We start from the raw sequence: 15,294 nt of genomic DNA, 5'->3' as shown, positions 1-15,294 counted from the left end.
TCTGCTGAAGGAGGAAAGTTTCTGAGTTTAAAGACATGCAGCCACAAGTATTATTTATAACATGATGTATGGTCTGGAATGCAACCCAGGCTATTTTAGCGGGTAAACTTAAGACCACTCGTAAATAAACATGAATAATGTCTAACCTGTTAAATGATTTCCTTTTTTCTTTAAAAAAAAAAAAAAAAAGAATATCAGGCACAAACTTAATAATCAAAGCAAGGCATTATTTGATGTGCTTAAACACGTTTGAATTGCATCTTTACCTTCAGGGTATGGTGTCTGTCACGGGCCAATGTGTGATGTCAATGGAAGGTCCTCACAAGTATAGACATACAAACGCGCGTGTTTGACCCCACCTAGCGGCCCAGCTGGTATAAAACACAGCTGACGTCACATCTGGAAAACGAAACTGAAGTCGGAGTTTCCTCAAAAAGACTGAAAACGCAACCGGGCTGGTATTTAGAGAGTTAGCAGCTTGGATTGAACGTTTGTCGCACAGCTTCTGAATCGCCTGCAACACAACACTGCTGCCACTGTCCTGCATCACATGTGTCTGATTTCTGGCCCAGAAAACGACTGGCCTTGAACTCAACACCAAGCTGCACCGACTGAAACCTCGTCGTTAAAGGTAGGAGCCTTTTTTTTATGGAGCTATCAGTGTTGTTGAAACATTTCATGTGGGTTTAAATCGCTCCAGTAGTGCTTTGTTGTGAAATTGTGGACGGCAATCAAACCTATGAACAAATATGTAACTTGTGTAACTCCTCGGCTCTTATCTTTCCATATCTGTTGTCAAACATAATCGCACAGCCACAGGATTATTTGACTGTACTGTTGTACACAAATAGACAACTACTACTGTTTGTTTGTTTGTTGTTTGTATCCAGTTTCTACTTGAAGTGACTGTGAGCATTTCCTCTTCGTGTAACTTTATAACCTGTTTAACTTCTACTTGAAATGCAACAGTACAATGAAACAGCTATTATGCACCAGTAATATTAAATTACCGGCTTTACCGGCATTACCGGGGGGGGGGGGGCTGAATGCAGCATGAGTGCTGAACATCTGGCCTCATATTCTCCTGCTTCCTCTTTCTTGCCATTTAGAAATATGAAATGAAAACTGATTCTTTTTTTCCCAGCAGCAACAGAGTAGGATACTGCAGAAATCAGGATACTGTACACTGCTTATTATTTTCTGAAACCTTTGATAATGTAGTGGGAGTGGGAAAATAGAAAGTTATTCTAATAATTTAGGATCTTGCATAATTTTTCTACACTTGTTTTAATTGTTCATTAAAAATTGTACAGTTTAAGTATTGTTTGGTTTAAATTTTGTCTGTATGAATCAGGTTGAAAAACTAGTAAATAGCGCCCTCTACAGGCAAAATGTGTCTTTTGAGATGGACCTGAAAATTCTAATAAATAATATAAATATATAATAAGGATGGATACTTTAGATAAAAAATACAAATACATATGTATAACTAAGGGGATTAAACAGCCAGCCAGGCTTAGCTATTTTTATTTGAATAAAGCATTTCAAATTCAATTCCTCCACCAATATTATGTAGTCCTTGAAATGTATGTTGTAGTGAGTAACTTGCACTGAATGCAGTGGATGTGTAACTCAGGATAGTGATAGCCAAAAGGCTAATGTGTTGATTTGGATTGGCACTTGAGTTTTAAATATAATAGATAATATAATTCCAGTAGTACAAAACAAATGTATTAAGCTGAATGTAATCAATCCTTTCTGTCGTACATGAACTGAGGATCATATAAGCCTTGATGACACTTTTGACATGACAGTTTTTCTCGCTCCTGCAGAAATGTCTCATTCCAAACCACTGCTCATCCCGTGGCTGCGGACCCAGGTTGACAGCGGCAGGTATCCTGGTGTCAACTGGACAAACCCGGAACGAACAGAGTTCTCCATCCCATGGAAACACGCATTAAGACAGGACTCCTCCGACACTGACATTCTCATCTTTAAGGTTAGCACTCGTAAATATCATAGTATAAAAAGTTATCAATGGCAGAATTATGGGAAATAATCATATCCATGAATTTGACAGAACTTATCCCTTGTGTTCATGGCATTTTACACAGTGACAGTGTATTAAACCTTTGGCTGTTCATGTAGTGTAATCCCTCCTGCCTTCACCTTCTTTCTTGCCTGTAGGCCTGGTCAGAGTCGAGCAACAATGGCCAGGCTCAGGGAGACCCGTCAGTCTGGAAGAGGAACTTCCGCAGCGCCCTGCGAGCCAAAGGTTTCAAAATGGTTACCGACAACAAGAACGATCCCGCTAACCCCCATAAAGTGTTTCGCTGGCCGGAGGAGGTGACATCAGAAGGTGAGGATCCACCACGGCGTCCATAGACAGTCACCATTTGGTCCTTTTAATGTAGTGGATAACAGACAAGTTAAAAGAAGGAGTCTCTCCTCTGTATTAAATATGACCTACTATAAAAAATAACTGAATTAAATGTTTATGTATTCACTGGCACCTGGCATTAAAATTACACAGAAATAATACAAAAAAGATTGCTCTCTCTCTCTCTCTCTCTCTCTCTCTCTCTCTCTCTCTCTCTCTCTCTTTTGCAAAATCCAAACGCACATTTCCGTTTGTCTTGAAGGTTTATTCATGCAAAGTAATTCAGCTTGTGTCTTAACTATAATCCCAGGAAAGGAGTTTGTGCTGCTTAATGCACCTTTTTTATTAGCTTACATAATCTAATTAACACAGCATCAGTTAATTCTTCATATTACTGTACTGTTGTTGATTGCAAATTAGATAAATACAAAAATCGGGTAATGCATTAGGTGACACGTGCTCTCGTGGGTTATGTTTGAATCTGAACTGACAAAGCACCTTTCCATCAGTGCGGCCACAGACAGTACACACCTGATCTCCTCCTTACCTGATTTGGATGATCTCGTCGCTATCCGTCCTACATGCACTTCTGTCTGGATTTCCGTTTCTGTGGTTGAGATTTGTCGAGGGGAGATGCAAATGCAGAGCATGCAAGTGAATACCATTTGTGAATGGGATTAAAAGATTAAAGAGGTGTTTCTGAGCAGAATGAATGATTAAAAGATAGTAAGCAGAGTTCTTTGCTTTCACTCTCAAAGCTAACTCTTCTGCTGGATCCCAGGACAAAGATGACTTTGATTTGTTCGAGGATTGTGTCCTTCCTACACAAGAGGTAAGTAACTGTGTTTGTTGTCTTGACTTGTAGGAACACAGGAAGTTAATTGTAAATGCTGTGTAATTATGTGACTGCATATGAACTCATTCATCACCGATGTGTATGTTCTGATCTCAGAGCCAGGTTATCCCGTGCTTTGATGACTGCCTCTACCTTCCAGGAGGAGCTGTATTTTCAGGTAATGGATACCCTCTCATACTATTTATTTTCTCCAGGCATGAATTATTTATCTTAGAAGGAAAATGTACAGGATGATAAATGTTCATTAATTTGGTGTTAAAATGTGTAATCACTGTCTGAATATTTCTGAATCAATCAATATTTCTGGCAGAATCCACTATCAATCAGGACATTCTCCAGGAGTGTCTGAAGGGACTGCAGATTGGCCCTGAAACAGGTAGACTTATCATCTGTGCTGATCATTACCTCCTCACGGCTGCAGTATGAGCAGAAAACAAAGAGTAACCAAGGTACTTTCCTAGTTACAGTTTTTTATTTTCTTCAACTTTTCCACAGAGGGAACTGCAGGCTTTGAGCCTCCTCCCGAGCAACAGCAGCTGCCGAATCAGGTTGTGATTGGTGGATACGCGTTGCCTGGGCAACAGCAGTATCCAGTAACGATTGAGGGTGCAGGCGGTGAAGCTGGGTTGCCTGAGCAACCAGCACCTCCAATGGGGGGAGCTGTAGGAGGGGCCTGTGGTGGGCAGCTGGCGGAGCAGTTCCTACATACCATGATCAAGACCAGCGATGGAGATAATTTCAGTAGGTTGATGGATGTCGGTGTAAAAAAAAAAAAAAAGAGATGTGGAATTTACACTGTCACTCAAAAATGTCCTCTTGAATTATTAAAACTGAATATCCTTTTAAAATGGTACTAACTCCATAAAACTACATGTCCTGGTGTGGTGTTACATTTTTGCCCTGTGTGAAGAGCAGAGCTGTGAAACACCTCTTTTCTCCTCTCTCTGAAACCTTAGAGACTGAGTTCAGGATATCAGTGTACTACAGAGGAGTGAAGGTGTCTGAGCAGCTGGTTGAGAATGAAGCTGGCATCCGCCTAGTCTACAGGTAACATCAAAGTAAAGTTTTCATCAAAGGAAACATGTCTGACAAATGTTGAATATTTCCAGTTCAGCTTCAAATTGAGTGCCATAGTTACATATTAGATATTTGTTGAATGGCTGTAGCTTCATTATTTAGTAGTACCAATCTTATGTAACTCGTGGCAACAGAGCGAATGAGTTTATTTCTCAAAGTTATTCCTTTAGTGTCCTCAGGGCCTCTGCCAGTCACACAAGCTGCTGTTCAATTATCTCAGCAATCAAATGATTAAACGTTGTCTTCACATCAGCCCTGAACCCACTGGGAAAGTTTTGGACCACGGCTCAGGCCTGACCTTGGTCTATCTGCCAAGTCCTGGGGCCATGTTGGATCAAACTCAAGCCAGTCTGACCCAACGCATCCTGGACAAGCTGGGCGACGGTTTGGAAATAGGAGTGTCGGGACATATGGTGTACGGCCTGCGATGGGGTGAAATGAAAGCGTTTTGGAGCTTCTCTAAGTTTGATCGGAGCAGACAGCCCCAAGAGATTTCCAAACTGCAGCCTCAACCACTTTACATGTTGAAGGAGTTTGTGCGAGGTGGGTGAAAGGAAGAAATGAAGCAGCTTTTTATTAACGTGCCTGTGAATAAATGTGAAGTATATGTTGGCTTGATATAGTGACTGATTGTCCTATCCCTCCAGGAATATTGGACTTCATTGAGGGGAAAGACAGCCCTCCCTGCTCCCTGTTCTTCTGCCTCGGGGAGAAGTGGCCTGACCCAGACAACAGACCCTGGGAGAAGAAACTCATCACAGTGGAGGTGAGAGAACCTTTAAATTATTTAAAACACTCAGACACTGTTGTGCTCTCAGACCTTTTTAAAGCAGTATCTCAGTTTGGCAGAAAAAAAAAAAATATTTTTTTTTGCTGGCAAATAGCTCTATCAAATTTCATGAATGATCAATGATCAAGCCCCAAAAATTGCCCACTCAAGGAGCTGTAGTCAGCAGCACTTTTCAGGGGCCAATTTTATTTCAGTATTGATTAATAGCACTGAGGGAACAAAGCCTGAATACCAGTGGTGACAGCCGATCTCTCAGGTGTAAAAAGCCTTTTTTTGCTCCCGAGCCGTTGCTGAGAAATAAAAAGCTTATAAAAAAAGTTACGTTAAAGAAACCAACTCGACACATCTCATTGCTCAAACCGTCTCGGCAGTTATGGCATACGTCAAGCTCAAATTTGCCGTCTCGTCATTCTTGTCATGGCATCTGATTTCTGCTCCTTGTGTTTTTTGTCTTTTTTTTGTTGTATTTTTCGTTCGGTCTCAGGTGGTGCTGACTTCAATGGAGTTACTGAAGAATATGGCTGTTGATGGTGGCGCCTCCTCCCTGAAGTCTGTAGAGCTGCAGATGTCACTGGAGGAGATGATGGAGTTGTGCTGACGTACTTTACTGAGCCTGAAGAAAAGACATTGTTTACTCCTTTCTTTGTTATCCCTACCCTTGACTAGAGCATCTCAGAATTAGTCATATTTACATGTTTTATTTACATTTTTTATCCAGATTTTAAACCCAATAGAAAAGATCTAATAATAATAATAATGATTTTAATAATTGCACCAGTGCTAGTGCAACTTTGCTGGTACTGCTCTAAGGAACAAAGCAAATATATTTAAAGTGAAACTTGTACCAAGGGGCTCTAAATGAGCACACACCTTTTTATATTTTTTCAGGAAATAATGATCAGGACAGATATGATAGGATATTCCTTTAAATTAGTGATGTTATTGGTGCTAGTGTTACATAAAAATGAAGACCACATTCCCAAAACACCCCACTGCAAAAAAAAGAGCTAAAGAAAAGAGCCCGGTCAGTCAGGTCAAGAGGTTCACCCATTCTGCTCTGGGCTCTAATAATGTGTTTGTGATGAAATAAGTGCATTCCTCTCATTTTGTGCATTGTGCATTTTGTGTATGAAATGTGAAATGCCGCCCAAAGGTTCAGTCATCTTGTTGATGATTTAGTTTCTTCATTTGTTCACAGTATTCATGCAGTGTAAATCAGGTATTGATGTACATGTACATGAGGATCCCCCTCAGCAAACCTGAAGTACTGTGTTAAACAGAAGGATGAAGATACTGTAACAAAGACTAAAGCCTCTGAATGGTTCAGTCACAGTGAAGATTACACACTGAAGATCAAGATGATTCAACAACATGATCAGAGCATCGTCTGAATGCTTTTTATATTGTGTCACATGAGATTTATGGTACAATATGTTCAACATACACCTGAGCACAAGGTGGGTTTGTGCCAAAATAACATCAGAGACTGTGCAGAGAAAAGTAAATGCTGTGCAGATGTTTATTTCATCATGTTTTATTTAAGGGTCACAACTAACCTGACTCTGTGTACTAGATGTGGCCTGTTGGAATTTACTCTACAATAAGATTTCAAGGCTTTAATCAAATATTTTAGGATATTTTCATGTTATTACCATGACATCACTTCTTACTCAGGACTTATTATTCTTATCTCAAAGTGTGATTTACCACTCTGTTATTATTATGAATGCAATGTAGAAGAAATAAAAAAGATTGTCCAGTTCCATCATGGCTGACTGGGTGTGGATGAGAACTACATCACCTTGCTTTCATGTTGTGTGAACATTTACAACAAATATTTTTGCAATGTCAAACTTTAGAAACTGAACGTTTACAAAAAATGAATGAAATGAAAATGGGATGAATGGATTTGACAGGTTTCAGTTCTTCTCTCCTTCCTCTGCTTCTGCGTCATTCTCTGACTCAGACCTCCCCTCTTCAGTGAGGGAATTTTCCCTCAGTCCCGACACTGAGACCAGCTTCCCCTCTGAATCCACTCCCATCGGCTGGATGATGCTGTCCCTGCAAAACACACGAGGTGTAGAGGAAATGGACACATTTCACTTTAATCATCAGTAATAACATTGTTCTACTTGTGCTCATTTGATCTATACTTGCTCTCAGTCTTTTTGGTGAGGGCCCTGTTTCATTTTAACCTGTTGCCATTAAGATTTATACAAAATAAACTTGATTTAGGGATCTCTAATATTTCTGATGGTGTCAGCTCCATCACGAAGTCTGCAAATATTAAGAGGAAATAGTGACAAAGATACAGAATAACTCAGTGTATTATATGAATAGATATTAGGATTTCACATGTAAAAAAAACATAAGGGATAGAACAGACTTATATCTAATATATGTGAAATAAAGAATATAGTCCCATTGTCTTTAAAATGTTATAATACTTTGATAACTGAGATTTAACAGAAACTGCATCCTCTTGATTATGTTATATTTCCAGCAGCAGTTAAATACCTTACCTCTGCTTTGTTTGAAATGAAGTTTGGAAGTAAAAAGTTTTTGGGCAAAACTCTACTTCTAGTTTTACAGTGTTTTCAATGCATAGTTATAAATCTTTCTCCCTGTAATTGTTTCCTCGTGGATTTATTGAGACCAATTGAGTCAGATTTGCCTTGTCACAGCTTTTTAAGACTCTTTTACATCTTTAATACCATTAGTAAAAAAGACGTGATATAGTATCTATAAGTCTTTGTCGTTTCACTGACCTCGACAGCTTGTTAAAGAGCATGATCAGTCTCCTGGCCTCCTCCTCCTTCTCCTCCTCCGTCATGCCCTCCATGGGGTCTGAATGCTCTGCCTCCACCCGCCCCGTCACCGGGTTGATGCGATCTTTGACCTGCCGGTACTCTTCAGTGTCAGAGTCAGAGTCGCTGGAGTACTGGGCGTCAGAGCTGGAAGTCCTGGACCCCTGGCCGCCCAGCAAACCCCTGGTGGCCAGCAGGCCGGCCGCGTTACCGTAACCTGTGTACTTGACAAAACGCCTCACTGGAAGAAGAAGTGAGGTTGAAAATAGATGGAATGGAAATTAGAAAAGCTACAAAAACATTTTCAACACTCCCACACAAGGGGGTGATTGATCACATATGAATGTTGTGCTGACAACAAAACTAAAACCACTGAAATGTATTTCAAATTCTACCATAGAGCCCAAAGCTTCTGATTATGTCAGGTTGAATTTCAAGAAATGTAAATAAAGTCAAAAGAAGGATATTTCCATTCCATTGTACAAGCAGCAATTTAGATCTATATATTTTTAAAACATTGCATAGATTCAAGGATTCAATTGATTTTAGAGCAAATTTAAGAAGATGACAAGGATTGAAGGATTTAAAAGAGTACTACTACTAGAGTTGTAAAATTGTCTCGACCTTTGCATCTGTATCAGTTTTTTAAAACCAGATCATAACAAAAGCAAAGCACACCGGCTGTTTTGATTTTTATGACCAGACTTTGTCATTTAATCTCCTCATTAATCCAGAGAACGTGATAAGGTCTGGTTTTACCATTTTCCTTGCAGAGGACAAAGATGAGGTCGGCAGCACAGTGTTTGAGGTCTGTATCCAGATGAGTCATGAGACGGATCAGACGACTCTTCACTGTGGAGCCTTCCTCCGGCCTGTGTGATACATCCGTCAGAGGGGGCAGGATCTAATGATAGGGATAAATTCTAATTTCAATTGTCTATGGTATTTGAAAAAATATCTGGCTTTAAATTTAATCAACATATTGTGAGATGCAAAATGTGAAATGAGCTTTCTAAAGGAGTCATGTTTTAACAGGGGTTATTACATGTTTCCTGATGTAGTGGCGAGTTTCTCTGTGGGCCCTGCAGCTCTCTGTCAGAAGATTGAGTATAGGTGTGAGCTTCTCTTTGATCTTATCACCCTGAGAATAAAACAAACAAGGAAGGCGGCTTCAGGTTATTTCAGTATTAGCAAACAGTCTCGCTTTAAAAATCAAAAATGTAAACTTTTTTAAGGAACAAAAGGCTTGCTCCAAACATCTCTGCCATTCTCTCCATACGACTTTGGCCCCTCACCGACTCCAGACGTCTCTCCATGAACATCAGCAGGTTGTGTACACAGTCCATGTTGACCCCCTGGCACTGCTCTGAGTTGGGCCCTGGAGGCGCCATCAGCAGCACATCCAGACACTGGAGAGGCAGCGCTGTCAACAGGTTGACTGTGTGACTGTGGCATTGACAGACGATTACAGGAACGGGGAAGCACAGAGACAGTTATATACTGGTAAACACAGAACTCCAGTGAGTGGGGAAAATACTACTAAGAATAAAGATGTGATAAATTCACTGTAATAAAGTTAAACTGAGATATAGAATGAGATGAATGAAATGTTGACACCAGCAACTTTAAAAGCATCTGCATCATTATTAATAATGTTTGTCACTGCATATTTCTTTTTGTCTGTCTTCACTTTGGTTTATGCTCACCCCTGCAGTTCATCCGTGTCGTCTGACAGCATGCACTTCCTCATCAGGCAGAGACGCAGGATTGCCACCAGGTGTCGGTAAAGAGCTGCATCATCCTGAGGGATGAGAATACATTTCTCTCTGAAGAACAGTTGAGTTGGGTGGATAATGTATACGAAACAGTTGAGGGAAAATAAAGGTTTTGAGTTAATCTGTTCTTTAATGCATTTGAAATGTATGTATTTCCTCGAAGAGAGACAGAGATAATGATAGATATCAGATGAGAACAATAACACTTAGCTGTATTGTTTTGGCCATTAAGTTTAACATTAATGATAGGCTGTAAAAAAAACCCCATCATTACAACAAACGTTTTTAATATCTGAGATGTTCCAACTTCATGTAAACTACTTCTTCCAGCTACTTCTATTACACCTGAAGGATGACAGGTTGATTATACCGCACATATTCACTGACCTCGCTTGGCTCCTGCCTGTGGGTGCTATAGGTGATATTAAAGAGGATTTTCAGTATCTCTATGATACGCTGAGAGGCTTCCAGAGAGATTGGTGGTGCTGCTGGGTGCAGCACACACTCATACTGCTCCTTCCACTGAACCTCCAGGCAGCTCTCCATGGCTGCTGTGAGGATGGACACCCCACCCTCCTGGAAGAGTAAAACAATGTGTGAGAGCAGGAAGGACAGTACAAGAATCTTGGTCTGTTCATATCAGTATTAGAATAAACCAAAGATAGTGTGATAAAACAAAAGGAATCATTATTATTATTGCAACCATAATATATTCTGCACTGTGTATTTAATGCAGTAACTTTGTCATAAGTGTGGTTGTGTTACCTGTTGAAGCTGAGTGCTGAGCTCTGGCCGCAGTGCAGTGATGAGGAACATGAGGCGTAGTTCATAGAACTGAACACTGGAGGGAGAAGAGCAACTGACGCTTGAGGATAGACGCTCAGTGAGACCACAGATGAGCCTGGGGGAAAGAAAAAAGGAAAGGTGCAGATTTGTACAAAAGCCAAATGAAGGCTGTGAGAAATTAACGAAACACAAAAGCCAGATCGCCAAATAGTTATCGAACACTCATGTCATGTCACTGCTTTCTCTACAGTGGGTTTCTCCCTTTGCGGCTGTAGAAAGCTGGTGCTAAATATTGAGGCTGAAAAGAAGTGATTCAAAAGGGTTGACATCAGAGCTTGGTATTTACCACGGATGAATAACAGGGTTTGATTGGAATTATATTTTGCTACTTTCATTCTATTGTAGCTATAAGAACCTTCATACTGTCTGCTGCAATAAGAAACAGCTAAATGGGCCCAGACATGCAAGGCCAACAGCTGTGTTTAACTGGATTGTTGTGTGTGTCTGCGACCGATTAATAAACCCACCTGAGACCACTGAACCTCTCCTGTGCCCAGGTGCTGTTGTACACCACATTGCACAACACCTTCATGGCCTCTTTTCTCTGAGCCTCCTCTCCCGACTCTGTGTCCTCCTCCTCTTCCTCCCCCTCCATCTTGCTCTCCCTGCGGTCCCTCCTCCCTCGCTCCAGCACTTTGTGATGGACACCGCCTCTGTGCATTTCGTTGATGCTGGTCCTGTGGCTCCCAAGCCAGCTGATGCTGTCCAGATCTCCGCTGTTGGCGATGCTGATGTCACTCTTGGTGTCCTCATCAAAGCCAGAGCACTCTTCATTTTGGTCATAGGCTTCAGCATCACCTTCATCCTCATTGGTGTGGCACTGCAAAACTTTGGCCTCAGCAAGAGAAGCAATGATGTTGTCATAGAAATCAGAGTCTGGGTCACTGGTTTCATCACTGGCATCACTTGTGGTCAAACCAGCTAGTTTGGCCAGAGTCAGCAAAGCGCTGTCGGTCACCAAGGGCCCCAGGACCTTTTTGTCCCTGGACAGGATCCTCAGGGTGCGCAGAGATACTCTTAAGAGACGACATTTAGCTCCTGTTCTTATAAACCTCACCAGGACAACAGCTAAATTCTGAGAACAGGAACAGAGAAGTAGACAGTTAGCTAAACAGTATTCTTCAGAGGAACAACTGACAATACCTCTGGGTGTGCAGAAAGTGACTGTGTCAGTTACCTGTCTGAGGATGAGGCCTCGATCCTCGTGGTCGTACTCATCAAGGTCAGAGTCAGAATCAGCGTACTCCCTCACTTTATTCTTCCTGAACTGGTACAGCAGGGCATAGAATGCATAAGATCAAATGTCTCACACTTTATTACAGGTTATGAATAAGTTAAGGGCTTGTTCTTGTGTGCATCGAAAAGCAACACTCAAAACTGGCGGCACTGTACCTCTTCTAGTTTTCTTTGCTTTAGAAGGTGGACAGTCCAATTTCAGTGAGCAATGCAGCAGAAGAGAGAGGAGATGATATCAGCGCATATTCGTAAAGCAGAGATAAACAGCACCACTCTGATTCAGGGGCCACATTCACAAAGTGTCTTACCTTACTATTAGAAATCCTCTTAAGAGCAATTCACAAAGCTGCTGAGAGCAACTTTTACTGAGAGAACTCCTAAGCTGAGCTGAATTAATTTGTAACTATGTCTGCAGTGATTGGTTGACAGGGAGTGGTCCGTGTCATAAATACATAGGAGTATGAAAAGAAGTTGAGTGGGAAAGACAAGATTAAAAAATAAAAACCTAACTGATATTTAAAAACTAAATTAAAATAAAAATTGTAGTAAAATTAAACTTATAAATTAAATTAATTAAAAATCGAATTAAATTGATTATTTTTTAATTTAAACAATTAAATCAACTTATTCAATTAAAAAGAATTCAACTGATTTAAATTAAAAAAAAATCATATTAAAATCATATCATATTGACTTAATAATGTAAAAAATGAAATTGAATTTTATTTAATGAAAAAAGATAAACAGATACACAGACTTTTGAAAGGTCACTATTTTTGTATTTTTCCAAAACACTAGCACAATGATTGTGAGCAGGTTGTAGTTATTTAGGAGTCCTCAGGACTGCCTCTAACTTCTCTTAGATGTAGGACTTACATTTAGCTCAAAATTGTTTTGTGAATTACTTTAAGACAGAAACGTATTGGAGTCCCAAAGCTAGGAGTTTCTTCAAACTCAGCCAATTAGAAAATGTTTTGTGAAAACCCCAGATCTGCTGTTCAGTGGCTGCAAATGACAGAGCGGAAAGTGTCAAATAGATTAACATGGAGTATGCTGGTTATTCAATCGCTCTGCCTGGGCTCAATCTGCCTGAGCATGCAAGGAGAGAGGATCAGGGATACAACTGATACAGCAGAATTACTAATCACAGACAGACTGTGGAGTGGGGGGAGGGAGAGGTGGAAGACATGGAGGAGTGGGGTGGGAGGTAACGGAGGTGAGGGTTAAGGAACACTAGGAGAGCAGGGATAGGACAGTAAACTACAGTCTCTGTAAACGAGTGCAGCAACAATATAAACCAGCTCACTTTCCTTCGGTCCCTCTCCTCTGCATCAAAGAAGAAGCACTGGGCGTACTGTGGGGAGAGAAATGATTACAGAAATGGTCTGCAGCAGTAATAAGCAGCAGCGTATCATCCAGACATGAGAATGTGTGCGCTTCTGTGCGGCGTTACCTCTTTGTTGAACTCCTGCAGCTGTGTCTGAACACCGTTCTCATCCCCCTGCTTGATGCAATGGATAATCCCCTCCACGTCCACGTCCATGCTTCCTACACACACAGAGAGAGAGAGAGAGAGAGAGAGAGAGAGACAGAGAGCGAGAGAGAGAGAAAGAGAGAGAGAAATAATCATTTAGGCCATAACAAAATTAAAGTTACACAACAACAATGATGAGGATGGCGGTGATAGAGGTTATGCATTATAGTGACAAAAACATATCATCTGAAGTATATGTTGTCTGTAATTTGCTTGTAAGATGGAAACAAGATGAAGTTAATATGAAATTAAAGAGCAGAAAAGATTCCATTCAGTAAAATACTCATCATACTATCAACTCAAAACAACACTGTCACAGTCACATTAGTTTGATCTGATAAATGTTTTCTGGCTATAATGAAAGATGAATCTCTTTACATGACGGTTCATACATCATACAGGAATGCATTCTGTTATTTTTTACATAAATAAATGGAGATACACAGAGATAACAAGAGTTCACTTTCACAACAACTATCTAAACCTACCTTGGACAATTCACTATCAGCCAGGTGATGTACCGTAGACTCTGCCAGCACAAAGCGCTGTCACCGCTCCAACTTTACTGCAGCTTGTTACCCCGTGTTTCTCAGTCCACCTATGCGCAGACTGCTGTGTTCTGCCTTTGAATTTGCTCAGTTCACTTGCTTTCCAGTCACACTCATTCACTCAGTCTAACTCTCTCTCTCTCTCTCTCTCTCTTTAATCCATGAGAGATGCAGTAGCCATGGAGTGGTTATGGTTATAATCCACTAATGGACTCTAAGCTTATATCTCTCAGTGTTGACCCTCCGACCTTTCATAGGTTTTCCAGACTTGTGCTGCACAGCTATCTCTCTCTCTCTCTCTCTCTCTCTCTCTCTTTTTCTGTCCAGTTTTAACACACTATTTTTGCTCAAATCTGTTAATTGCTCAGGAGACAAGAAAAAAACCATTAAGATTTTGCTCGTATCATGCTTTTCTAGCTGTTGCATAACCACACTGGAGCTACTGATGGCTAAGCCGGACTTGAAAAACATTGTGGCAACATCAGTATTTTTCAGCTGATAGTTTACATCTTAAAACATCAGCATATTCATTTGGCAAAATCATTCATAAATGAGAATGCACAGTGAATTGCATTTTGTGCAATCATTATAACAAAGTCTGTGTCTCCTCCCACAAGATGGAGGTATTTTTTATGGTCAATTCACTTGGAAGAGGTTATTTATCTTGTATAATACAGTATGTGTAACTGTGTATTATCAAAGGTTTCTGTTCATAGTAAACTTTAACATTGTACTCTAGCCATAAGCCACAGAAGACACTAATCTACACCAGAGCAACTGCAGCAGAAATCAGTATGTGCCACTGGGTGACAGCAAACATATTGGAATAAAATATTCTGCTTTCATTCCAGTAAATAAGCAGTTCTTGTTTTAAGTTTAACGAACCCACTTTCAATGGTTACAGTCAGTGCATGATACTTGAAAGTAGGTTAACTGAAGGACTGTGTCTTGAGTGACCACTAAGATGAAAACTGTGAGAAGATGATATGTGAGTGAAAGACAGGCTTTCCTGGCAGGATGCTCACTCTTGTGCCCAGTGGGTGGAGGAAACAGGGCAGAGAGGCTGAAGTGGCTGGCTGGTAGCTGCAGGCTTACAACAACAGGATGCACACTACGTCAGCAATAGCAGGAGAAAAGTCAGAGGAGTCCTGACAAAGTGCTCTCCTGGAAGTAAACGCATATGAGATACAAGATATCAACAAGTCAGGAATACAAGAGGCTGATGAACCTCAGTGACCTTTTACAGTTAAAGAAAACAACCGTCGAACTGACGTATGCAATCCATGACTATCCGCTTTAATCATTCTCACAACACCTGGGACACAAAATACTGTATGTAGCCTAAAGTCATGAGCCCTGTCGGCCTTCAAGGGTCAATCCACTGGGTGTGTATTTGTGTGATGCATATATTCCCATAAGATGAGTCCCTGCCTAGTGTGGCTATT

General features: G+C 40.7%; 2 protein-coding genes across 2 annotated transcripts; one reads left to right on the top strand and one right to left on the bottom strand.

The window, feature by feature from the left end:
* Positions 1-389: 389 nt before the first annotated feature.
* Positions 390-6,871, top strand: irf3 (interferon regulatory factor 3). Its single transcript, XM_023411345.2, has 11 exons — positions 390-631; positions 1,833-1,999; positions 2,188-2,359; positions 3,139-3,212; positions 3,333-3,393; positions 3,547-3,612; positions 3,732-3,977; positions 4,193-4,283; positions 4,567-4,856; positions 4,961-5,079; positions 5,588-6,871. Exons 2-11 carry the CDS (start codon positions 1,835-1,837, stop codon positions 5,699-5,701), a joined length of 1,398 nt encoding a protein of 465 aa, XP_023267113.1. The 5' UTR covers positions 390-631; positions 1,833-1,834; the 3' UTR covers positions 5,702-6,871.
* Positions 6,622-15,231, bottom strand: LOC111658713 (chaperone Ric-8A-like). Its single transcript, XM_023411344.2, has 14 exons — positions 13,790-15,231; positions 13,221-13,315; positions 13,074-13,121; positions 11,924-11,941; positions 11,709-11,798; positions 10,999-11,606; positions 10,451-10,586; positions 10,073-10,261; positions 9,617-9,711; positions 9,206-9,356; positions 8,956-9,051; positions 8,670-8,814; positions 7,872-8,151; positions 6,622-7,164 (listed from the first exon to the last, which is right to left on the bottom strand). The coding sequence occupies exons 2-14, from the start codon at positions 13,308-13,310 to the stop codon at positions 7,023-7,025; spliced, it is 2,088 nt and encodes a 695-aa protein (XP_023267112.1). The 5' UTR covers positions 13,311-13,315; positions 13,790-15,231; the 3' UTR covers positions 6,622-7,022.
* Between the last annotated feature and the right edge of the window lie 63 nt (positions 15,232-15,294).

The sequence above is a fragment of the Seriola lalandi genome, unplaced genomic scaffold, assembly GCF_002814215.2.
Source record: "Seriola lalandi dorsalis isolate HSWRI2012SDOR001 ecotype SW California unplaced genomic scaffold, Sedor1 jcf7180002054464, whole genome shotgun sequence".
NCBI lineage: Eukaryota > Metazoa > Chordata > Actinopteri > Carangiformes > Carangidae > Seriola > Seriola lalandi.
Note: the sequence above shows the minus strand (reverse complement) of the source record. Positions and strands in the feature narration are given on the sequence as shown.